The sequence below is a fragment of the Tenrec ecaudatus genome, chromosome 4 (assembly GCF_050624435.1).
Source record: "Tenrec ecaudatus isolate mTenEca1 chromosome 4, mTenEca1.hap1, whole genome shotgun sequence".
NCBI lineage: Eukaryota > Metazoa > Chordata > Mammalia > Afrosoricida > Tenrecidae > Tenrec > Tenrec ecaudatus.
Genome location: NC_134533.1, coordinates 191,773,407 through 191,799,544, shown reverse-complemented (window position 1 = coordinate 191,799,544; position 26,138 = coordinate 191,773,407). Strand labels below are relative to the sequence as shown.

The 26,138-nt window shown below is 40.3% G+C and overlaps 1 protein-coding gene across 1 annotated transcript in view; it reads left to right on the top strand.

Moving 5' to 3' along the window:
• The window catches only part of KCNH8 (potassium voltage-gated channel subfamily H member 8), a 422,222-nt gene that overhangs the window by 331,625 nt on the left and 64,459 nt on the right, over positions 1–26,138 (top strand). The window contains exons 9-11 of the mRNA XM_075548953.1: positions 8,421–8,620; positions 9,771–10,020; positions 17,237–17,451. Of these exons, the coding sequence (XP_075405068.1) occupies positions 8,421–8,620; positions 9,771–10,020; positions 17,237–17,451 (665 nt within the window). The remainder of the gene's footprint in view (positions 1–8,420; positions 8,621–9,770; positions 10,021–17,236; positions 17,452–26,138) is intronic.

The window sequence follows — 26,138 nt, the reverse complement described above, 5'->3', positions numbered from 1 at the left end:
TTCCCAGCAGCGGGTCTGGATGTTCATTACCATGGCTCAAGCCTAGCGAACCATATTAGGAAGGCCCACGCAAGACTGGCGTAACTCTCATGGCGGGGACACCAGATGGACTACAACGTAGGCAGTTGGGATAATAAATGGGGTTAGGGCTTCCCAAACCCCAGATCATTATCAATGGCAAGGCTTCCTGCAAGCTAGGTACGGCGGAAGATGTGAGAAGTGCTGAGTGAACCCGGATGAAGTAAGCTAGTAAATGACTTAAGTCACTGCTGGTTTTAGACAAGTGCTTCAGGTTTCGTCATCTGGCCTTCATTTAACTTCCCAGTTCCAAATCAAATCCAGTTTCTATCTCCAATCCCAAATCAAAACCATTGCCATCGATTTGATTTCAACTTATAGTGACCACATAGGACAAGTAGACAGGACTGATAGGGTTTCCAAGACTGTAAATCATCGCAGAAGCGTGCTACCATATCTTTCTTCTGCACAGCTGCAGGTGGATTCGAGCTGCCAACCTTTTATTACTAACAGCTTAGAAAAAAATAAAAAAAATAACAGCTTAGCGCTTAACCATTATGTCACTAGGGCTTCTAAGCTTCCTGACAACTCACTGCCATTGAATCAATTCTTGACTCATAGCAACCTTGGAGGACAAGGTAAAACTGCCCCTGTGAGTTTCTTAGTCTATGACGCTTTATGGGAATAGACAGCCTCATCTTTACCCCATAGAACAGCTGGTGGTTTTGAACTGCTGACTTTGTGGATTGAAGTCTAATGCGTAATTACTGTGCCACCAGGGCTACCTCATGATAAGTATCTGTAATTAGGAAGTATACACAACCATATATGAATATAGGGAAATATGTGTATCACTTTGAAACAAAGATATTGAGAGAAAAATTCTATACCAAGACAAATCAATGTAAAAACAAAAAAATCCAAAGCAAAGGTGTAAACTTAAAACTTCAGTTAATAAATTAATCATAGAAGGTTACTGGATACAAAATCAATATGCCCCAAACCAATTATATTTCTATATACTGACAATAATTAGAAAAATAATTATAAGAAGGAATAAAAATATCAAATATACAGGATTTATTTGTTTCTACGCAGAAGAGAACAAGATATTAGTGAGGAAATTTGCAAAATGACCTTGGATATTGAATGTAGAGATGAGGAGGGCCTCAAAAAATTTTGGGAAAAAATCCATTAATTTTTTAGTCCATTTTTCTACAATGTCTTGATGCTCCTTCATATAATGTAAGACTATGTATAGCTAAGATGTCAGTGGTATGCAAATTATTCTAAAAAGTAACATAATTGCAATAAAAATTCTCATAGTCCTCTGTGTGTGTGTTTGATATTGACAAGCTATTTCTAAAGTATAGCCTAGGAGATGCCTAGGATTGAAACTAGTCAGAGCAATGTGGAAGAGGAACGAAGTGGAAAGTGTGTTCCACAGGAATCTCGATGGATTATAAAAGTACAGTCATTAAGGAAGCATGAAACTGCCTCAACTGTATATAAATAAGCCAATATAATAGAGAAGAGTTTGAAACCTGACCCTAACATAATAGGTTCACCTCGGCGACATCAGAATAGAAAAAGGAAATGCTGGTCCTATCCTCAACTGCCTTGACCACTTTTAAAACTGCTTTTTTAAAGGGAACTGATCTCCAAGAGTTCAAGAAGAAAGTGTTTTGAAACTGATGGTGGTAGCCATTGTACAGCACTTCTTGAGATGATTGAGCCATGGTATGTCCTATCAGTAAGAGCTCCCAATCTACTGATTAAAAATTGTTTTTAAAACTGCTCATTAAAATTGATTTCAGATAGATCTTCATCTCAATGTGAAAGAAAATAGAATAAAACACCTCAAATAAAATACTAAAAAGGAGAACATCTTCATCAACTTGGAGGTGACAACGTTTCCTGAGCACAACCCAAAAAGACCACGCCACAAGGAAAAAGACTGATAAACTTAACGACATTACAATTCAGACCTTTTGTTTTTCAGAAGACATCATTAAGAGTGTGCAAAAGCAAGACATGAAAAGGGAGGAAATATTTTCAAAGTAGATTCAGCGTATATGAAAAGATCGTTTACAAGTCAATGTGAAAAAATGCAAACAACTCAAATTAGGGACAAAAAAACACTTGGAAAGACGCTTCAAAGATGGATTTCCAAAACCCAAATAGACACGAAGCATTTTGAACAGCGCTAACATGATATTCATCAGACGCATGCATATTAAAACCACAATTAGAGACTACTTTACACTGACAAGAATGGCTATTTAAAAACACGATGACGCCATGCATTTGAGAGGCCCTGGAATACCTTGTCCTCTCCTGCACTGGCACTGGTCATGTCAGCCGATAGAGTTCTTGTCTCACCATGTACCAACCCTGAACCTAACTCTGGCATGTAATGCGACCCTTTGACTCATGAGTGTATGTTTACCTGATGGAAACACAATTCGATGCATACACGGATGTCTGTAGACACTTTATTGTGAAAGTCTCAAACTAGAAACACTGTAAATCCCTGTTAATAGGAGAGCAAAGAAATGGTGTAAAAATTATTCAATAGGCTTCTCTATAGCAATGAGAATGAGTGAACAACTACATCATGCAACAGCCTGGATGAATCTTAAAACTTAATGCTGAGCAGAGAGGCCAGAAATAGAGAAAAACACATACTGTACGATTTTTGCTTACAGACCCTTCAAACCTAGAAAGTTTATTGATTACAGTTGAATTCGGAGTTGTGGTGATCTTCAATGAACAGGTGGCTAGTAACTGAACGTGTCAACAGGGATGTGAATAAGTAGTTTTCTATGTCTGGGTGGTCGTTCCACAGGTAGGTTCACGTCGAGATCTCTACCTTTGTTAAACATTTTTGTGTGTCATTTTCTGTCTCCAATATTAATTTTGATTTTTTAAAATTTTATAGATTAGTGAAAAATAGTAGTATAAGAGGAGGATAAGATGGAGTAGTGAGTTAATGCCCCGTTTTTCATACCAATGAAAAGGTTCCCTTAACAAGGATGAGTCAAAGGAAGGAGGCAATTCATCTTGTCTAACATGTACTGCTAAGCACCAGGAAACTTGAGTGAGGTAATTTTTTTTAAATGCTGTTGGAGAGTAGGATGGGCTTATCAGACATCTTCTCGACAACCCAGTTACAGTTACGAGAAAGACAGAGTCAAATGGTTAACAGTTGTGCTTCCCTTGGGTAACCCGCCCTTCAGCTACAGCTTCCATGACATCTTGCTCTTCCACAATTCCCGGGGGTCTTGGGTATAGGCTTTCTCAAGGCAATGCATTGTTTGATCTCTTGCTTGCTACTCTTGTAAGCATTGACGGTGGATCCACGGGAATGGAAGTCTTGACAGCTTCAGTCTTATCGTGGTGTGGTCTATTAACTCGGTGTACCCGTGGCAAGGGCTGAAAAGTTGCAGAGGTCTGAGCTGCGGGGAGGGCACTCTGGTAGCACTGTGCAATCCGTGTTGCTCTGTTAAGCACAGGGCAGCCATTCAAGCCCGCTAGTCACTCTGTGGGAGAAAGATGGAGCTGTCTTCTCCCATCAAGAGTGGCAATTCCCCAAACCCTAGCGAGGGGCACTGTGAGTCAGAATCTATTCGAGTCGCGGGTTTGGTTTGCTTTTGTCTCTTTTGATGTCAGGACAAAACAGTCCCCTATAGGCCCAGATGGCATAAAAAATGGTTCACTAAAGAAAGTAGTAACCGTGTTGCATAAGGGGCTTTGAAAAATTCATGGAAAATCCATTATCCTCTCATTCCATTTAGTCCATGAACTTTTTGAAGCTCCCTCTTACATGCTTTAGGAGAATGATGTTGCCACAGGTCCAGGGAGGAAGGGAGCGTTGGAGGAAGAAATCGAGCCAGAGAGAGAGAGAGAGAGAGACTGGGGAGTAGTGAAGGGAAAGAAGAAAGAGAGAGGAGAGCTGATCAGGAAGTCGCTGCGGAAAGACACGTTACGGGAACAGTTTTTTTCATCTGAGGTCTAATTATGTTCCTCCTGTATCCCAATTGCTGAGGTTCCTTCAGAGACCTGAGACCGAGGTGAGATTGTACAGAACTTCATTTTATTCAAAATGACAGCACAAAGAAAAAGAGCCTCTCCAACAGCCAGCAAGCCTAGCCCGGACCTTCAAGCCTTCTATACATCAAACTGGCTGGGAGTGGAAAGGAAGGTGAACGGTGGTTTCCAAACTGGCCTGTTACAGAAGTTCTTGAGTCAAACTCTCGGGGCAGATGGGATGGTTGCACACACTCTCTGCCCGAGTGAACATGATAACCAGTGACAGAGGGCCCATAATAATTTTGGAAAATTAAAATCTCTGTGAGCCGATGGTTTATTTTTCCACTGCAGGACTTAAATGAGAAGTCTTCTCTTATGCTGAAATGAGACCTTGAAATTGTGGTGACTCAGACATAGAACAGTACTTCCCAACAGCACTCATGAATGCTACAATTAATCCAGTAATTCATTTTATTGATAATATACAATTAGGATGCTAAATGATCTGAGCATATTACTTCTCTTACTTTAAGTGCTTTACACAGATTATAATTAAGCAACGCAAAGTTAAAATCATACACATAATTAAGGAAAGCAGTGTTAAAATAAATGGAATAAAATTGTTCTCGGTACTCAGCTTAATCTCCCTGAAAGGACTATTACACACTTTTAAAGATGGTTAGGGGTTTCAAACATTCAGCCCATAAGTATATTAACGGAGCCTGAAATTGGTGTCTAATTTCTTTGACATGGAGCAGAATTGATTCTTCCCCCCTCCTCCTTTAGCGTGTGTTTATCATAAACAGGGCTCTTCTCTTCCACATAAAATATTAAAGCATCAGAAATAGTGTGCTTCAAAAATCACATAGAAAAATGAAACTTACCTGGAATCTCCTCAGAACCATTCAACAATAAATTGTTTAGCATTATGCGTTTTGTCTGGGCTATTTTGACCTGTCAGGAGATGCTTCATTTCTTAGTACTTTGCAATAATGTATATTTGCAGGGTAATATGCTTACAAACGTTACTATGGTTCTTAGGTGCTGCTGAGTTGATTTTCAACTCATAGACGATGGTCCCACGGGACAGAGCAAAATGTCCCTATAGTTTTCTAGGTTGTAATCTTTACAGGAGAACGGCACGCCTTTCTCCCCAGAGCCTCTCGGGTAAATTACAACCACTAAGTTTTGGAGACTAGCCAAGCCCTTAGCCCCTGTGCCACCACGGCTCCGGGCTTGCATGTCTCGTGCACTTATTAGCCAGGCCTTAAATCTCTTTAACCGGGACGTGATTTCCAACAATAACAATCCTATAGGAATGGCTGCTGAAATACCTTAAACATGGGTCCTGTAGCCCAAATTGTATTCCATTCGCAGGATGCTGAGCAGTGTGAAAACTCATGATAACACATTTCACACGCATGAGAAAACAATATGAAAATGAGCACTCCTTGTTTTCACGTGTACGTGAATCCCTTTAAAAACATATCATCTCTTTAAATCTTGAAACAGTCCGATAGCAAGGCGCTATTACGCTCAACTAATGTGTCAGAAAGCCAAGTTCCCATAAAGGAATTGTGTAATTTTTCAAGTTTACATAATTAATAAGCTGCAAATTCAGGGTTCCGTTTCAGACCTGTTTGATGCTGAAGCTCATATATTTTGGCAACATTATATTTCTTCCTGAAGCATAGTCACTATGTAACACCTTATTCTAGGGACTCTTCTGAAATACTGAAGATCCTGTTATGGGAGGGATAGCTTTATTAGCTCCGTGGCCATATTTTTCATAGAGAAATGATGGTGTGCCTGTGAGTGTGTGACCTGATGAAGAGTAAGCTCAGTGTATGGTTAGATTATACACTGATGTTTGCTGCTTTTCATAAATGTAAATTTTTTAAGTTTGACTTGAGACAGTCTTGAAACATTCAGAAGGATGGACATGATAGTATGCAGACACAGTCGTGCTGATTCGTTTTAGGACTAACGGACTTGTTATCAAAATTCCTTTGACTTTGAGGTTTTGAAGCAGGAATACTTTGATAGCTCTTAATAGACTATCTACTAAATATTTCATTTTTCTTATTTGCTTTAGTGAAAAACTACTGAAACAGATGAGTTATGCCAATTGCTGGGTTTCTTACCTCATTGCTGAGTTTGTCCACTGAATGGGGATAGGGAAGAAATCTGGGTATCACTTAAATTTTATCTGCCTATAAATATAAATACACCTGACCTTCATACTGCTCTCAGATTCTCAGCCCCAAATGGCTCAAAGACCTGTTTTAGGTAGCTGCTAGTGTCTGTTTATGCCATTCAAAATCTACTGACTATTTAGTACAAAATTCTATCATGCTTCTCTCTGATTTCAAAAGACATAATCATAGCCCACAAGAGTCAACTCCTCAAAAAGGAAGTTCAACCTCACATTTTACTTGCCTCTGGAAGAATACAAACCATAGACTTGTATTCTGGTGGACAATGTCTGTCTCGTGACAGTGGGATGGTGGGATCAGGGAGTGGGGATTGTCGGACTCACAGACCTCGGCAAAAGAGGAATCATGACTGCACCCGCTGGTTTTCTTCAGGACAGAAACAGTGACTCAGCAGGATAGCTAGTTTTTTCGATTTTGATTTTGTTTTGTTTTCTGTAAATTCATATGGATCTTGAATAGTCAGCATCTCAAACTTTCTTAAAAGATACTAAGAATCTAGCTTGGTGTGAGAATATATTTAAATCATATTAATCTCAGGTTCAGACAATTTAGAGAATCCTAGATTTATCATCTAATAACTTTGTTAATACTTTTATTAATAGGAATGAGATAACCCAAAATTGGTGATATAAATGCATGTCCCAAACTACTTTAAGTGATGCTTTTTAGGGGGTGATACTAATATTTCTATAAAGGATAATCAGTCATAGTGTAGTCCTTAATGTGTTTGTTACAATCATAAAAATAAGGAAATCACATATAACTCTTAAAGCAGAGCAGATATGAGTATAATTAAATATTAAAAATAATTGTGAAAACTAGAACAGAAACAAAGAGCTCAAGTATATCTCTAAGAGTCCTATTTTGCATATCACTAAGGATATTTTTGTTTGTTTATTTTGTTGAGGTGTTTTAATTATTTTGTTTTGTTTTGTAATATTAGTTGCAATTCACTCAATCTACTAAGACTCTTCCCACATCCTTCTGGGTTCCCTATATTCATTCATCCTTCTTTCTTGCCCCTTTCTGCCTCCTGAGCTTTGCTTGGGGCCAAATGCTATCTTTTGGGGTTCCTATGATCCATTGTTCTGAGGAGTATATTCCTCAGAGTGTCCTTGTTTACTTTGTAGACCTCTATGTTGTTGGGTGATTCCTTGAGATTAGCTTCCAGTCCAGGTTTGAAGGATTTCTACAGACCACTGTCTTAGGAATCCATCAGTCTCTCGTCTTCTTTATGACTTTGGGATTGTGCTCTCATTTCTCCCATTCTTTTCAGGACCTTCCCTGGTCCCAATCAGAGCAGTCAGCCATATAAGCTGGGCACCATCTAGGTCTTCCAATCACTAGGGATTAGAGACTGTGGACTGTGTGGTCCATTAGCTCTTTGGACTAATTGTTTCCTTGGCTCTTTGATCTAGGTGGGGAGACATTAATACTTGCACCATAGATGGACTCTTGCTAACTTTGATGGCCCCTGTTGCAACTTAACGCAAGAGGAGAGAAAACCCTGTCCTTATCAACTATGTTATGCTCGTTGAATTAGATGCTCCGAGACCATGGCTGATTCTCTCGAGGTGTTTGATTAAAGCTCAGATGTTTTGGTAACGTTGCTGCCTGTGTGTTCTACTACGTACGTGGATATACTCATAGCTGCAGTGCATACACAAATGTGCGTAGGAATACCCGCTGGCAGACTTGTATATGTCCATGGGTGTAGTCCCGTGAATCCACCTAGACCTGCTCAGCTTACGTGGTGCTTCCGCTTCATCTAAGTTAATGCTTATCTACTCTCCTGAGAGTGATTTTGCCTCCCCATCCATCCCTGGCAATCATCAAAAGATGTTTGTTCTGTGTGTAAGCCTTTTCTTGATTTATTAATATGAATGGTCTCAGACAATATTTTTCCTTTTGTGGCTGATTTATCTCACTCAGCATAATGTCTTTGAGCACTTTTAAGGCCTTTTTTTACTGCGATGATGCCATCTGGAATCACAGCAATTGCATTCTGTGGAACAGAGGGGCTGCAGCAAAGCGCCCACACCGAAGCTGTGACATCGGCCTGCCCATAGAAGCATGCTCTGCTCTGACTGTACACTTAGACAAAGACATGGGCTCCCTTGCCTGACTCTTCTCCCTTTGCATGTTGCTCCCTAGCCTTGATGCACGCCTTGGTGTTTGGAAACGTGACTGCAATCATCCAGAGGATGTACTCCAGATGGTCCCTCTACCACACGAGAACCACCGAGCTGAAGGACTTCATCCGTGTCCATCACCTGCCCCAGCAGCTCAAACAGAGGATGCTGGAATACTTCCAGACCACCTGGTCAGTCAACAACGGAATAGATTCAAATGAGGTAATGTGCATTTCTCAGGCGGGGCTTTTCAGACAGAGAAGATAGATTCTTAAGTGAAAGGCAAAATTCTTAATGGCAGTCTCAGAAATAAGGGGCATGCTGATCGATGTATTTACCTCTTTGCAATTAATTTTAATCTCCTAAGAAGTTCAGTCCAATTTTTATCACCTGTTTTTGGCTTGTGTTTTTCACAGTGCCACTTTGAATGTACCAATATTTGACACAAATTTGTTACGTTAGTCCATAAGGTGGACTTTCATTTTACTTAAATCATTTGAAGGAGTCAGTTCTTATGGGATGTTAGTTGGTCTAAATCTTTGAATTATGAACATCCAATTTATGACCAAATCATATTTGCCCTTTAGAGCTATGTAAATTTGTCCTCATTTTGAAATGATTGAACTAAACCTGCAACAAATGATCACAATCACCTTCACTGCTGCAGGAGCCGCTTTTAAATAATTGAAAGGGCTTACAACCTTTTCTTGCACTAAAGTAAGGCAAAGTAAGAATTGTGTGCACCTGTTCTGACTTACCTGTACATTCCGCTTAAAGTTACACTTTGGGACAAATCTCATTCATAACCCAAGGACTGCTAGTGTTAGATTAAGTAAATTAACATTTATCTTTAATAACAACATGCACATATAGATAAATATATATTTTGTTTGTCCTGCAAGATCTTAGCTATGGACTTCATGCAATATCCTAAACCACAACTTCAAAATTTAGCATATCAAGCAGCCACTCCACCCGCCAACCCAGCAACCAACATTTATAGAAGAGACGACTGGATTTATTCTTTCTTCATCTGAGCATGGCTCCAGAGGGAACACCAGGGGCCCAAATTATCATATCTGCTGTCCGGAGTAGTAGTCTATGAGAAACAAATCACAATGAGTTATATATATTTTGATTCTAGAAGTTTTTATTTTTATTAATTTATTCTGTTTCTTGAGTTTTATCCCTACCTGTTTATTGATGAGCACAGAGTCACAGGAACTGAAAAATATCTCCTCAGGATCATGTGCAGCAATGTTTGCTTCCTCTGCAGTTGGCCAAATAGGAAAAGTACCCTGATTTCTTCAAGAGTAAATCAGTTAGTCTCTACTGAGCCCAGCTTGATTTTGTCCTTTATCTCGTTTGACAGCTCTTGAAAGATTTCCCAGATGAGCTGCGATCGGACATCACCATGCACCTGAACAAGGAGATCCTACAGTTGTCCCTCTTTGAGTGCGCTAGTCGGGGCTGCCTCAGGTCTCTGTCTCTTCACATCAAAACGTCCTTCTGTGCTCCAGGGGAGTACCTGCTACGACAAGGGGATGCGTTGCAGGCCATCTACTTCGTGTGCTCTGGCTCCATGGAAGTTCTGAAAGACAGCATGGTGCTGGCTATTCTTGGTATGTCTAAGTTCAAAGGCGCTTCTGGATTTTTATTTATCTGGAGAAACAAGTAAAAGGGATAATATGGAAAAACAAAATCTGCTACTGAGAAGAGGGAAATTAGAGATAAATATGTGCATTCAAGATTATTCATCATGCAGGATGATAAATCCAGAACTATTGAATGAAATATGACTTCATCAACCATTACTGATATTATTATCATCCCCATTATGCCACTTACTGAATTTACACTGTGATAAGTATTATATCCAATTTATCATTTGATTCTTTTTATAAAAATTCAATAGTATAAATATTACCCTTATCATACAGCTGAATAAATAATACCTTAATTTCCCCCCCAAATCCCATAGTTGAAAAATGAACCCCTTTCTTACTGATTTTCAGGCTCAGATTATTAACCACAATATATACTGTTTCATGGCAAAATACCTGATCACTTTTAAGAAGTAGCTTATGCATTTTTACAAGGCATCAGTTCAGAGCAATATATGAAAATTAAGTTTAATCTGTGATAGCAATAGAGAAAACGATTCTATATTCCTAATAAGCTTTCAAAGCAATCATCAAGCAATACCGCCAAGGTGACTGACTATAGGCACACTTGTGACTTCCTCACAGAAAACTCACAGGTGATTTATGAGGATTGTGTACCTTAAAGCTGACTCCAAACATTAGGTCATAATTGCTATTAACTTAAATATAAAAAGAAGTGCCAAACATGGCATTGTAGTTCAAAATAGAAAAAAAAAAACTCATCCACAACTTTATATGTGACTATTCAAAATCACTTCTATTCATTTATCAACCTAATTAAACACCTACTATTTTAGTGAGATTTACTGAGACCCTACTAGTGGTGCAATCAGAGTTCCAAACAGTGAGAAAGAAAGTAGCCAAAATCCCGCTCCCATGGTGTTCAAACTTAAAGGATGCTCTTGAACCAGCCATAGCAGTGGAGATGCGAGGCAGAGGAATTCGGGACTCCTTGAAGGGGACTCAGCATGATGTGCTACAAGATATTTAACTTCAATGTTTGCAATTTGTCTTAATGATAAGGGACTGGTACCGCAAATTTTGCTTATTTTTAATTTCACATATAATAACCTATTTTATAAACAACTTGACCATTTGAAAACATTTTTTACATGTGCTGTCTCATTTAAATATTTATTCACACAAATGAGTGAAGACAAGGAATGTATGTTTTCTGCTGACTCAGACTGTGAGCTCAGGTAGGTTTTTGACTCTGTTTCCAGTCTCTCCCCTCCTCTCAACAGTTCTTATACCACGGCTCTCAACCTTCTTAATGCCACGACCCTTTAATACAGTTCCTCATGTTGTGGTGACCCCCCCCCAAACATACAATTATTTTCAGTGCTACTTCATCACTATCATTTTGCTACTGTTATGAATCAGGTGACCCCTGTAAAAGGGTCATTTGACCCCCCAAAGGGGTCGCAACCCACAGGTTGAGAACCGCTGCCCTATAGAATCATTGTGAGACTGCTCTCACTGGTTCTGGTCTGGAAGCTTCAGCGCACATCACCCTGGAAGAGAGAAGTGAACTGATATTTATCGATCCCTAATAAGACCTAGGTGTTTTATGTCCATTGATCTGGTTCCAAGCTTGTCACCTGATAAAACTTGTATGGTCCCCTCCATTGAAAGCTGAAAAGGTGGGGGAATGAATGCTGCAGGGCCCACATGTTTTTACTGAGGCATGTGACTCAGTTACCACTTCTCAGAGGAAAGGCCGGACTTGCCAAGCCAAATTTTGACTCCGTCTTTGACTCACCGCCTGCGGGGGATTAGACCAGCTATCCCGCATCAAGCTGGGTCTGAAATGAGGCGTGCGGATGAACGGAAAAGAAAGAGCTATGTACAAAGCATGGGATCGGGAGGACTCCAATCTGATGGACTGAAGTCTCGGGTGTATTTGAAGCTTGGTTTACATACTCTTCTTACACAAGGGAATTGGTTACAAAACAAACATCAAAGAACTTAAACATTCCTAAACTCTTATCTATGCAAATGTTACTTAACTAGTCACACTTTCTTAACTTTAGAATAATAAAAGCACTAGGTTCAAGGACAATCACACGGATATGCAAGATTCAAGAGAGCCTCAAAGAGATCTTAAATAGCTGAGTTATCCCTCAATGCTTTTACCAGCAAAATCACAAACAACAGTCACTATGCAATGCTTGTCTGCAGAGACACAGAGGCGCAGGGAACTAGTCACCCATTAGTAAGCACTTTGATCAGCCAGATGCTTCCTACAACCGCCTTACATATTTCTCCTGAATAAAAAGACATGGAATGCCCCCCACATTTCTTTTTTTAAGAGGAGATTCCCGCCCCCCTCTTCTCAAGTTAGAGACTAATCACCCTATCACATTGTGATTCTAAATTTAAGTTTTAATTATTCATAAATGTTCTTCAAAAACTTTGATCAAGAAGATTTCTCTGCAGATTTCCTTGGGACCACTCTAAGTTTTAATGCAGCCTCTTTCCATAGTCTGCTTCTGCAAGGGCATCTAGCTATTTTCCCAGAGGGTTACAGCTGAATACATGTGTCAGCAGAGTGGATGTAAACATTATATAAACCTTTTAAACAGTCAAATGTACATATTGTGCATAATCTCAAAAAACTCACTGCCACCGACTGGATTCTGACTCATGGCAATCCCTGGAACAAGGTAGAACTCCCTTATGCATTTCTAAGACTGTAACTCTTTGTTTGTTGTTTTTATTGGTACAGTTACTCTGCGTATTTTTTTTCATAAATCATTTTATTGGGGGAATCTTACAGCTCTTATTACAATCGAAGACTGTAACTCTTTATGGAAATAGAAACTCACGGCCATTGAGTTGGTGCTGACCCATAGCCACCCCATGAGACAGGGTAGAACTGCCCCTGTGGGTTTCGGAAACTGTAACCCTTTATGGGAATAGAACCCTTCCTCTTTCTCCCAGGGAGTGGCGGGTGGTTTCAAATTGCTGACTGTGCAGTCTGCAGTCCAATGCTTAGCCACCATGCTACCCGGGCTCCATTTTTGCATCACAGTGGTGCCTGGTTTACTCTGACAACTAGAAGCAGTTCAAAGAATGGAAATATGAATGCACCAGCATTTTAGAGCCCCTTAGGTCTACAGTATTGGCTTCTATGTGACTGCCCTCTTTTGAATACATGTCTAAACTAGATAGTCTCATTATTTAAAACAAATCTGCTTACTGCTGGAAGATTTCATCCCGTACCTTTTCCAATCGCCTCCATACATTTTGATTCCCAGTATTAACATGTCACATAGTTGCTTCTACTTGTACAAAGTTGCTTCAAAAACTTGGTAGAAAAAATCCATTTTTAAAAAATTCCATTTGAATTTCATTCAAATTGTGAAATATTTCTTTTTTCACATGACCGTTTTGAACACTTCTGCATGCTGTTAGGATTAAACACGCCAAAAAGATAATAATTTATTAATATTTTCTTTTTGTGATTAACAGTCTTTTGATGAGATTATTTTATTCATTGTGGAAATGCCATACAAGACCTCTTCAAATCAATACTGACTTTCAAAGGCTTAAACCCATAGCTTCATATTTGGTTTGATCTATAGACTTTTAATCCAGAACATGCTGCCAATGAAATGAATTCATATGTAATGTTGTGGAGAAGAAGTACCACTAAACAGCTGTCAAGACAGAAACTTATTCAAGCACAATGCATGAAGACTCTTCTTAATTGGGTGCCTGGAGAGGCAGTTGTCATAAGAGAAGGGATTTGCTATGGGGACAGGATCTGTGTGCTTCTCACACCTTCATTTTATATTGAAGTCATTGTTTCCTTCAGAGCTGTTTTAAGAGAAAGCAAAGCCCCAATAAATGTACTCTTCGCAGATGATATGAGTCTGCCTAATGATGATTCAACATAAGTTATAGCACCAATGCGAGCAGTTTCCAGATGCACCCCATCCACCCCGCCCACCTTTGAATAAAAACGAATTAGCAAATATCAATAATAGAATTTCTAAAAAACAACGGAAACTGTAAGAGTCCATAGCCATCTTTCTCCTTTTTGAGAAATAAGGCTATTTAAAACCCACAATTAAAAAAAAAACAAACCCACAATTACTCAGAAACTTAGCTCAGGGTCCTAAATCTAGACACTTCCGTGGCAGGGCGGTGAGAAGCCGGTGGTAATGAGCCAGCGCCTGCTGTCACCGCTCAGCACAGAGTCCAGCTACACAGTCAGTGCGCCATCAAGATGCAGGAGTGAGCACGTCAAGTCTTTCCAGGGTAGTGATTTTTGAAAGATTTTGTTGCTATTTTCATAGTTGTTGTCTCAATGACTAATGTGCCTGTATGTCTTTCTGTCTGCCTCGTACGCGCAGATCAACTGTGCCTGAACTTCCAGGCAACCGTCGACATCCAGAAATGAGACACATACTCTACTGTCATCAACTTGTCCATGGTGCCACCTTCATCTGGGGTAGAGCCAGACCCACAAGACCCTTACACAGCGTTGCCAGAGTGAAAGCCATGGTTATTATTTATAGACAGTCAATAGTAAATGATAATAATAGTCTCAAAAAAGCGAAGTGTTTACCTTTTCCCAGATTGCCCATGTCCATTCTTGAGTTGCTGGGCAGGTGCGCCCTGGTTCAAGTCAGAGGCCAGATGCTGCCTTCCTGGCACTGCCCCTGGCTTCGCTGATGCTATTTAACATGCCTACCGAACACCCAAGGCTGTTCCTCTGCTGCTAGACCCTCCTAAGCCTCTGCTACCAGCTCCAGTCACATTAGGCCTGTGGCAACCTTTTGATGCCAGGCTACGGGGGCACCCCCCGTCTGGGGCTTCTCTTGCCCTGCACAAGCGCTGTAGCTCACTAAGTTCCACTGTTGAGTGGAATTTCTCTGCTCAGAGGAAGCTGGCCTCACCTTGACGTAGAAAGACTCTTCCATGGGATCCTTCTTGGGAACCCTTGAAACATTTAGCTTCACAAGCATCCCTTCGCCAGAATGCGTTCATCCCTAACGCCGTGGACCAACAAACCCTCTGCCTTTCCCACTGTCTCTAGCTCCTGCCATCTTCAGTATACCAGGTCTTTGTTTGGGGTCTAGGAGGTTCGCAGCGGTTCAGAGACCCCAGGTCTTTGGTTCAAAGGACATGCTTTGCTCCAGACTCTTCTTAGTAATCATGATGCCCTACGTAATACTTGGCTTATAATTCAGTAATTTTTAAAACCCGCAGCTTCTTTATCTGCTGCAGATATTTATGATTATTACATGCATTCATAGTTAATTTGGTCCAATTTTGCTGTCCAATTTAACAGTTTAAAGCAGTTCTCAACCTAGGGGTCACGACCCCTTTAGGGGTCAAAGGACCCTTTCACAGGGGTCACCCAATTCATAACTGTAGCAAAATGACAGTGATGAAGTAGCAACAAAAATAATTCTATGGTTCGGGGGTCATCACAGCCTGAGGAACTGTATGAAAGGGTCATGGTATTAGGAAGGTTGAGAACCACTGGTTTAGAGTAATATTGAAGGCTACTACATATATTATTTGCTTTCAGAAATGCTGGGCAGAATAAAAATTTAAAATCATGAAAGTTAAAAATGTATTTAGATCCAGATAATTTTGTTCTATACATTGATCCTTTGTTAGTTATTTTCACTTGGAAGAGAATGGTCATAAAACGTATTAAGTTGAACATTAAATCCAAGATGTGATGCTATTTGAGGACTAATCAAAGATTCGGAAACTCCTGAGTTGGAGCCACGTCGGTTCCCTCTGTGGTCTTGGTCATATGACCCTACCCTTTAATCCAGGTATCTCTGAGTACGGAAGGATTCCCTCTTAATGTTTCTCAATGAGCATTGGCTGAATTAATGGCTGTGTCTAAAGTAAGTCTAAAGCTGAAGTCTGCTTATTTACAACTAGGTTTACCTTCCTACTACTTTGATTGGGATTCATATAAACATTTTAAGTACATTTTCCAGTATTTTTAATTGGTGAACTCAAGGAAACAAACTAGTTCCTGTAAAATTGAAGGCCAGCTCAGACATGGTAGGTAGAAGTGTAGTAGACCAAAAAAAAGGTAAGATGAAAGTACCCCCTGATCTTGCCGGATGTCAGGTAGGACGCATATAAACTTGGAGAAAGTGGCATTGGGTCTCTCCCTGAGGTGGCACCACTGAGGAGCTGATCATCTCTAGTCACTCTATGTTCATAGAGAACAATGAAGCTTTTGCAATGTCATTGGACATTAGAGCTCTGAGCTGTGTTTTATGTTTTATGAGATACATTTTATTGCCCATAATATGCTGTCGTTACCGCTTCTTCTGAACCCTGGAGCGTGGAATACCTTATGATCCTTGTCTTATGGACAAGTTCAGAGCTAGGGACATCAGGCTTGTCGTCTCTGCAAAGAACTAGAATGATAGCCATTAATACACATCTACATGATCTGACCTCAGAAAGAGCCATTTTTATACTTCGAAAACTCTGAGCCACTATTTTTTCCCCTTAAATGCTGACAGTTGTCACAGAAATGCTCAAAAGAGTTGAGTCCTATGACAATGTGGCAGCCAGCAATGGCCTGTGTTCCCTACTCTATGTGCCCGTCTTTCTCCCCCAGACCAGCGGTTCTCAATTCTGGGCAATTTTGTCTTCTAAGGGATAGTTGGCAATATTTAGTGATATATTTAAATTTCAAATTTGGGGGCCAAGAAATGTGAATGCCATGCAATGAGTAGTGGCCAAACACACCACACACACACACACACACACACACACACACACACACTTCTATCTAGTTGATTCTACAGAACAGGGTAGAACTGTCCCATTGGGTTCAGAAGCTATGGATCTCTATGGGAGCCGCAGGCTTCATCTCCCCCTCAAACTGACTGGTAGGTTCAGATCAGTGGCTTTTCCATTAGCATCCCAACTCACAGGTAACCAACCCTCTCTGCCTCCGGCCATAGGGTGGTGCCAGACCACCCGGAACTGTAAGGCTTACCATCTCCGTTCTGCAGAATTAGGGAAACCCTGCCCTAGGCAATGTTTTTTCTCTGCTTAATGTAATCTCAGAGCCATGAACCTGCTAAGTCAAATGAAATGATGCATCTTAAATTTGCTTTTCTTAAAATTAGCCTTTCTCTCTATCTCTCTCTCTCTCTGTCTCTTTTACTGTTTCTAGGAAAAGGAGATTTAATTGGAGCAAACCTGTCAATTAAAGACCAAGTGATCAAGACCAATGCCGATGTGAAGGCGTTAACCTACTGTGATCTCCAGTGCATCATCCTCAAAGGACTCTTTGAAGTGCTAGACCTTTACCCAGAATATGCTCACAAATTCGTGGAAGACATCCAGCATGACCTCACATACAACCTGCGAGAAGGTCATGAAAGTGATGTAAGTCTCGCTTCTAATTAGTGCTGAGACCTGATCACACAGGCCTGGAGGTCATTTATAATGGAAAAGGCCGCTGTCCTGACCTCACTTGAAGAAGTCTTTGAACATAGTAGATATGGTTAGTCAGCTGCCAGTGGGCAATTAAATAATTAGCTAGAAGCCAAACTCGGGATGTATTACCCACATTCTATGAAAAAAAAAAGTATTTGGATGGCTTCCCTTAACCCAGTTTCTTTCTTTCTTAGAAATCATTTTATTGGGGGCTCTTATAGCTCTTATAACGATCCATACATCAAATGTATCAAGCACATTTGTACATATGTTTCCATCATCATTTTCAAAACATTTGCCTTCTACTTGAGCCCTTGGTGTCAGCTCCTCTTTTTCCCCTCCTTCTCCCACCTTCCACCCTTGTGAACCCTTGATAATTATAAATTATTATGATTGTCATATCTTACACCACCCACTCTCTCCCTTCGCCCACATTCTGTTGTTCATCCCCCTGTGGGGGTGTGGAGGGTTATATGTTGATGGGTTCCCCCTTCTTCCCCCTTCTCTCCTCATTTTCCCTCTACCCTCATAGTATCACTACTCCCCTTATTGTTTCTGAGGGGGTTATGTGTCTTGCATTCTGTGTCTCGAGAACTCTTGTCTCTGCCAGTGTACATGCTCTGGACTAGCTGGATTTATAAGGCGTAACTAGGTTCATGTTAGTGGCGGGCAGGAAGCATTAAAGAACCGGAGGAGTGTTATGTGCTTCATTGGTGCTCTATTGTACCCTGGCTGTCTCGTCCCTTCCTTGTGACCCTTCTGTGAGGGGATGTCCAATTGTCTACATAGGGGCTTTGGGTGTCCACCCCACTGCCTCACCCCACCTCATTCCCATTGATATGATTGTTTGTTTCAACCCTGTTTCTTTATTTAGGTCTATTTAATTATATGTAGGCTTAATTTTAGTGACATTGAACATTTAGCTAGAGCTGTCTGATTATTCCAGATTTTAAGGGTTTCCAGAGTTTTCTGTGTGTTTAATGGTTTATTATTCTGCTTGCTTGGCATGGATTTGCTTCCAGTTAATCTTTTATGCTGCGGCTAACCAATACCTAAAATTGCCTAGTGTACTGTGTCTACCACAACCTACTGCCTCCAAGTCAATTCTGACTCCCAGGGACACAGGATAAGGTTTCCGACACCGTAAGTCTTTACAGGAGCAGAAAGCCTCCTCTTCCTCCTGCAGTGTGGCGAGGGGACTCAAACCGCTGACCTGCACTTAGCAGCTCACCGCATGACCGGCACCGCCACTAGAATGCTTCAGATCTCCTGAAGTGACTCAATTCGTGTAATAGGAATCTAACCAAGAATTAACTGTCACAGTGAAAACGCGACGACTATTTTATGGACCTATGTATTTGCTGCATGTGTCAGTTTATACAAACAGCTTTCCTATCAAACTTCGGGTTGTGCTGCATCTTGCCATTAGGCTGAGCATGAGCATGACTTCACTAGATGTGTCAGAAGGACAAGTGATTTAACAGGAGGGATTGCTGAAAGGCAAGCCAGAGCATGCATACCGTTGTCTAACAACCAAAGCCTCGTTCTAACTGGCTGGATATTTGGCCCACATATTGCAGCGTTCATTTCCCTCCCACCCCCTGCAGTGTAAGAAACCATTGACTGTACAGAAATCTTGGTCATCTTAATTATTAGCAATATAGAAAGAAAAATGCAGATTATATATTTATTCAATGTTGTCGGAGTTCATCAGTTAGAGTCGATACATAAGCCCCGTTCCACAGTCTGAGCCTACCATCTATGGACATAGGTGCCTCTCCATTGAAAATGGCAAATAACAAAGAAAATAGCATTATTCGTTCGTTATCTGGTCGATGCTAGCACTTTATTTTTAGAGAGCCTTTCATTTAGTCCTTTAAAAATTCTTCGTGCTGTTGTTGTTAAGTGCGGCAAGTTGGTTCAGACGCAAACGACCCTTTTTACGACAGAACGAAGCACAGCCTGGTCCTGTGCCGTCCTCAAAAATCTCCATATATTTCGGTAGAAGATCAGGTGCTATTGAGAGTGGTCTGTGTAACTAACTTGTACCAAAACAAGAAAATTACAGAAATGTAATAGATAAACCTGATGCTATGGAATCAATTGGCTCATAGCAGGCCTACCTTGGAGTTTCCTTGGTCTTCCAGCCTATAAATCCGTATGGAAGCAGACAGCTGAATACCTCTCCCACAAAGCAGTTGCTGGGATTACTGCCGATCTGGAAGTGAGCAGCCGAATGCTTCGCCCACTCCCACGGGTCTCCCAAATATCTAATTGGCAAGGACAGCGTTTTAAGCAAAGGTATCTAATTATAAAACCTATCCTCTCCCTCAATAGGCTGCCTTCTCTTCTTGAACACACTCTCGTTTCTTCTCATTCACAAGGCCAATTTTTTAAAACTGCAGATATTTTTTGAGCTCGCCTGGACTTCATAAACTGACAACTTTTTTGTTTGTTTATTGTAGTCAGGGTGAAAGATTACAAAGCATATTAGTTTTCCATTAAGAAATGTAAATATTTTATTTCATGATAAATAGCACTCTTCTCCCGGTCTCCCTGGGTGCCCATTTGCGTTTGTCCTTCTCTCACGCGCCCTTTCCTCCAATCTGCACTTTTTGGGGGGCCAGTTCTGGTTTTGGGGTCCTGAGTGATTGATAGCAGTCAGGTGGACATTTGGCCCTGGTGTTATTACTTCCTCCATAGACCTGTCTAATGTTTGCTTGTAAGATGATCCAGGGGCTGGGTTCACTCCCAGGCTTGAAGAGTGTGAAAGGACCATAGTAAGTATTTTCCGTGTGTGTGTGTATATTCATGGGTATACATATCACACATACCTATATGTGTAGAAATATCCTCTGCCATGCATAAACTCATTGACATGCCCCCATTCGCCTTGCCACACCTATTCAGCCTGCATGTCCACCCATGCAATATGCCCACCCATGCAACATGCCCACCCATGCAATATACTAACAGTTGTTTGTTAGTACTATAATGGCAAGACTATGTGTATAATCAAAAATGTTTAAATCAACCCTATAGGACCGGTCGACCTGCCCCTGTGAGTCTCCCAGGCTGTAACGGTTCACACGAGTAGACAGCCCAGTACACTTTAGAGCAGCTGGCGGTTTGGAAGGGCAAACCTTGCAGCTCACAGCCCAGTGCAGAACCACCACGCCACCAGGGCTCCCTCTGCGTACAATCGTATTGTTTAACTCCTCATCATCTATCTCTTAAAACTGTTCTTACGCATGAGTCTACAATAAAGGGGTACAGGACGGCTTACAGACTGGCTCTGTGGGGCCACTCTTTCCCCAAGGCCACTGTCTTCTTGCTCGCTGCCAATGAATTGCACACTACCTCGTGGCAGCTTCGTGCATTGCAGAAATGCCCCGCAGTGTTTTCTTGGCTGTGATCTTGACTCAGGACTTCACCTGACCTGGTTTCTGCAGAGCCACGAGAGGGTTCAAACTGCCCAGCTCTGAGGAAGCGCGGATCTCCAAAAACTTAGAAGATCGCATGCAGACGAGCGTTCGGGGTGTCTGGTGAGCGCATTCATAGTTGCGCATTTCTCTTCTGCAACTCCGCTCTGTTCAGAGAACACGTGTGAAACCTCGCCTTGGTCTTCAGTTTCCACACGCAGACAAACCAAAATACTCCATTGCGGTGTTGTTGTTGTTGTTGTCATCATTTTGGTAGCCTTTTGTGAAGGTTAGAAGTCCAGCGAGGAGCATCTGTTCCCTCGTTCTGCTCTAAAAGAAATACCAAGTTGTGTGCAGAAATCAGTCTCTCCCAGGCTGGGGTGCGGACAGTCAAAAGCAGGGTCTCTTCTGTGTGTTTCCCCTTCGTGCACCTAGGTGTTTGTTGGCTCTTTGACTTAAAAAGGATCATTGCATGGCATCTGCCCTACCCTATACAGATGCATGTTCTAATCCACTCTTGTTATTACAACTCCAAAGATATGAGAACCCACCCTACTTGAGTAATATTATTAACAGATTACAGCATTTTCAAACAAAATGAAATTTGTATGCATAAGGAGTTCTAAGATTACAGTGTATGTTTAGGGGATGAAATTTACTGTGTAACTGGAAGAAAAGCTATTTGAATAGTGGAACTGTTACATCCGTTAGGATATTTATACTTCTCTTGTTTAGAAATCATGTCACCACTCTGACAGATTTTTGCCATTGCCCCCACCTTTCCTTTCTCCTATCCTATGCTTATTCTTCATCCTCAAATGCCCCATAATTCCTTATATATATTAGTGTAACTCTGTCTCCAGTTGCCTTGTGTCTTTATAGTTTTACTTCCTGTACGTCACTCTAAAATGCTTATAAACTATTGGGTGAAAAAGTTACCAGAACACCTGAGTAGTAAAGGGGCTAGTAAACCGATTTTGAAGTACAATTAAACCCAACAAAGTATTTTGAGAAGTAATCAAGATTTTAAAGGGATATGCATGTCGCAATACGATGATGACCGTAAAACTGCGACAAAACACGTAACTTGAGTTCACCTAATTCTCATTCAAAAATTAATGAAAAGGTTTCAAATTCTGTTGTGAAACTGAAAAGGCTAGCAGGCCCTGTTTTGACCTCACATTATCTATTGTATATACTCAGTGTGTTTTCCATATTCTGTCCTTATTTATATCTCCTGGCTGGCCCAAGTAATTAAATAGATCAATTTCATTATTTTCATCTAGGCATATTATAAGAAATTTGCTTCACTGTTTTCTCATGTTAAATTCCTTAAAATTAATTTTAGCACAAACACGTCTGTGGCTAGATTTGCTGCAAAGTTCCATTTGCCTCAACATCAAACTGTTGAGTTTGTAATAAGGATAATATTTAAGGAGTATCTGAAATACTCTTTTTAAAACGTTAATGCTAATATTTTGAAAACTAGAGATCGATAGGGCTCTATATATCACAGGTACTTTACACGTGGTAGGTGTCGATTTGTTGTTGTGAACCAGCAGATGGCCCCTGTGGATCAAACCAAGATGAGTCACCCTCCAATTTGACCTTCATAGAGGGTTGTAAGTGATGAACCACATGACAGTTCTAAAGGTGTTGATCCCCTCATGTCGTCCTCAGTGGACCATTGTTGCCATATAACTTACTCGCCATAAAAAAAATAGTCTCCCTTCATCTTTAATGGAAAAAGCACATTTCCCTCATGTCCTGAGTTCCAGTGACTTCTGGTTGGTGGCCACCAAACTGCCATCTCCAATGGGATGAGAGATTACTCCCAAGGTTCAGAAAGGATCCCTGAAGCAGAAACACGGGAGTCCTACGAGGCGCATGATTTCAGCAAGTTTTCTTCACTGTGGGCACAGATCATGGTACCTGGGTGGTTTACAGGAGCTGTGGTCTTGCAGTGGCAAAGTACCAGCCACTGAGAAATCAGTGGTTCAATTCCCCTCCCACAGAAGAAAGATGAGTCCATTTGTTTCCAAAAGATGTTCAATTTCTGAAACCCTACAGAGGCGTGTCTTTATACGGTGACTATAAGTCCAGTGGACTCAACAGCAATAGGTTTGGGGTGGTTGACAGTGTAGACTCATCACAACTCAGAGCCTTAGTATTTATCATAATATCTCAAAACTCACCCTCCTTCACATTTCCTTTGCATACCAACCATCATGCTTCAATACTATAGTTACAAAATTGACTACTCTAATGTCCTAGTCCTTAATGAAGACAAATAGACATATAATAATAACTCAATCTAAAGATGGTCGAGTAGTTATATGTGTTAACATATATAAAACCATCCATAATTCCATATCACTCCACAGTAGGGGTGTACATAAAATTAATAAAGAGAGAATGGGAGGATATATTGTTAATATCTAAAACCAAACAGAATTGGTCAGCAAATAAAAATAACATCATCAATTCAAATATAGGCAAAGATAAGAACAGGAAATTCATAAGGAAATACAAAAAGGTAACAAGCATATAAAAATGCACTCAGGAATAATAGACTATTTCCGATTTAAACCCTTGGATAACACTTTTTAAACACTTAGCTAACAAACATTGGAAGTGGCTTAATAAAAGTACATGACAATCAACAAAACTGGTTAGCTTGCAGAAACCAAACTCAAATTCTTATACACATACACACACAGCTGGGTGATGCATTTATCTTTACCAAATTCTTTTCATTTGGCTGTCTATAAGGGTAAAGATTCTCCTTGTGTGCCTAGAGCTTTTAGACATTCTAAGTTTGTCTGGGGTTAGTCTCTCCTCCCGACCCTCTGGCTATTTGTTTCCCTCTTTCCATCATATTTTGAGGCCTTGAAGAGGGTATCAAGTTAAAATACCAAAGTTAGAAACATCATATTTTCACAAACCTATAGTTCATACGAGTCAAAGATTTCTGTTGAATTCGTTGAGGATACCAATGCTGCAAAAGAAGATTCAAGAAACGAGATAAGGTAGTAACAAGAATGCTGGAATGAGATTTCAGTTAGCTAGATAATACCTCCCAGAGCAATAAAACCCGAGCCCTTTGAGGTTGTGTTTTTCCCTAACATTTTGTATCATCTCCATTTTACTAATCTAACATCAGGTATGGGTGCTGATAAAAAAATTTTTTTAACCAACAAAAGTCTAATTTGAACAAATTTCTATTCCTTCTGGAAACTCATCTTGAGACTTTTCGAAATCTCTTAGTCATGAAAGACGGTGATGGTTGATCCCTCTCACCGTAGATGCTCCCTGTACAGGCTCCTGTGTGCCTTACTATCAACTTGAGAAGTCAGACAGCAGTCCTTTAGCCTGCTTTTTAAGTGACTATTTTTTTATTAAAGAGAAACATACAGTAGAGACTCTTAGAGGCCCAGCCTAACATCAGCACTCTTGAAGAGCCTTCGGCATGTTTGAGTTATAATGAGACACAGTTCGCATGATCTTGGTAATTTCCTGAAGTTATTTTTTCTAAGCTAAAATATTAGCTGCGCGGGGTTCACTATTCAAAATAGTGACTATTGCTTTTGTGATAACTTCCTGTATTTATGACATTTCTAATAGAATTCAGTATCCAGATGTAACTAAAGTAATCTAAGAATGTTTGCGAGTCAAGATCAGCATTGAGTAGTAATTTTATTTTAAACTACAGTGAGTTTATTCATAAGGAAGCTTGTGTCAATGTTAAAAGGTGGTGGGATTAAGATGTAATATAGATTTAATTTGCTGGTATTCTCCATTCTTGTTGAATGTGTTATTACATTAAATAACTAACCTTTAAAACTTACCCTATTTTATTTTAGGGGGCAAAGTAAATTATATGAGTGGGGTTTCACAAAGTTTGTGGAAGAATTCCCTTCTATTTTAATTCTATATATTCGTGAACTTTTTGAAGTCTCCTCATATGTTGCTTGCATGTTTAGAGTGTTATGTGGAAGCAGTAAATCATAAAGTTTTAACAGTATTTTTCATTGATAAATTTCTCACATACTATAGATCCATCAAGAACATGTCATCATTAAAAAGGAGAATGAAAATTATGCAACATGAAAAATTAATGAAAGAATAAAAATTGATCCTTTCATATATATACATATTTATGACAATCCTTATGTAACTATTGGTGGTGAATAGAGTTTAATGTACATATTTTTCTAAATTTAATTTAAAACTTTTTCCAAACAATTTTGTTAGGAGCTAATCCAGACATCATACCATTCCATACTGTAATCTTATCAAGCCACGTGCATGTAAAGCAATTGTACAGTTGCTACCCAAATAAATTTCAAAGCATTTCCTCCTTCTTGAGCACCTTAATATCAGTTCCACCTTAGCCCCCCAGCTCCCCTGCTGTACCCCCCAAACAAGGACCCCCCCACACAAGGACCCTTATTCTAGTGACTGTCTCTATAGTTTCCCCTATCTTGGGTTTCATATTGGAAAAACATGTAACAGGGAAGACAAACCCCCATATGGAAAAAACCAGACAATATTAAAAACCAGATCAAGCACAAAGTGTATCAAAAGGGAGCTCAAGGAACAGGTTCTAACCATTCAAGTCAGATGGATCATTTTAGTCTACTCTTGTCATCTCTCCGATACTCGCTGCCTGGTAGCCAGGTTGTTCCCAGTGCTCAGTTAGAGGGAAAACACCGGAAGTTTATTCCTTGTGTAGATTTTGGATTTCCACCACAATCCATAGCCTTCCCCATGCCATAATCTCACAATTTAAGCTCTGATACTGTTGCCTTCTTTGGAGTTGGATTATATAATTTATAATCCTCGTATCACGTATGTTAGCATGCTTCTTCCATATGGACTTAGTTGATGTCTCACTTATTGGCTGATTGTTTGGAACAAGTCATTAAGACCTCAATTCTATCAGCTAGTTTCTGGGCACCATCTAATTTCTTCACCACACTTTCCTATAGCACCCATATCTACTCTGTTTACTCCATGAGGGCGAGTACCGAGCAGGACCATGTTAGAAGAACTACTTGTTCTTAGAATGGAAGTAGGATTAAGTGCAAGCCCAAAATCCATTCCAGTATCTATGTTTTTCATCTGTCTCTAGATCATCTTAGAGACATCCTTGTAATTTATGGGAGAGAATCTTACCGATCATCTCCCTAGAGCATAAGGACCTTTGGTTTA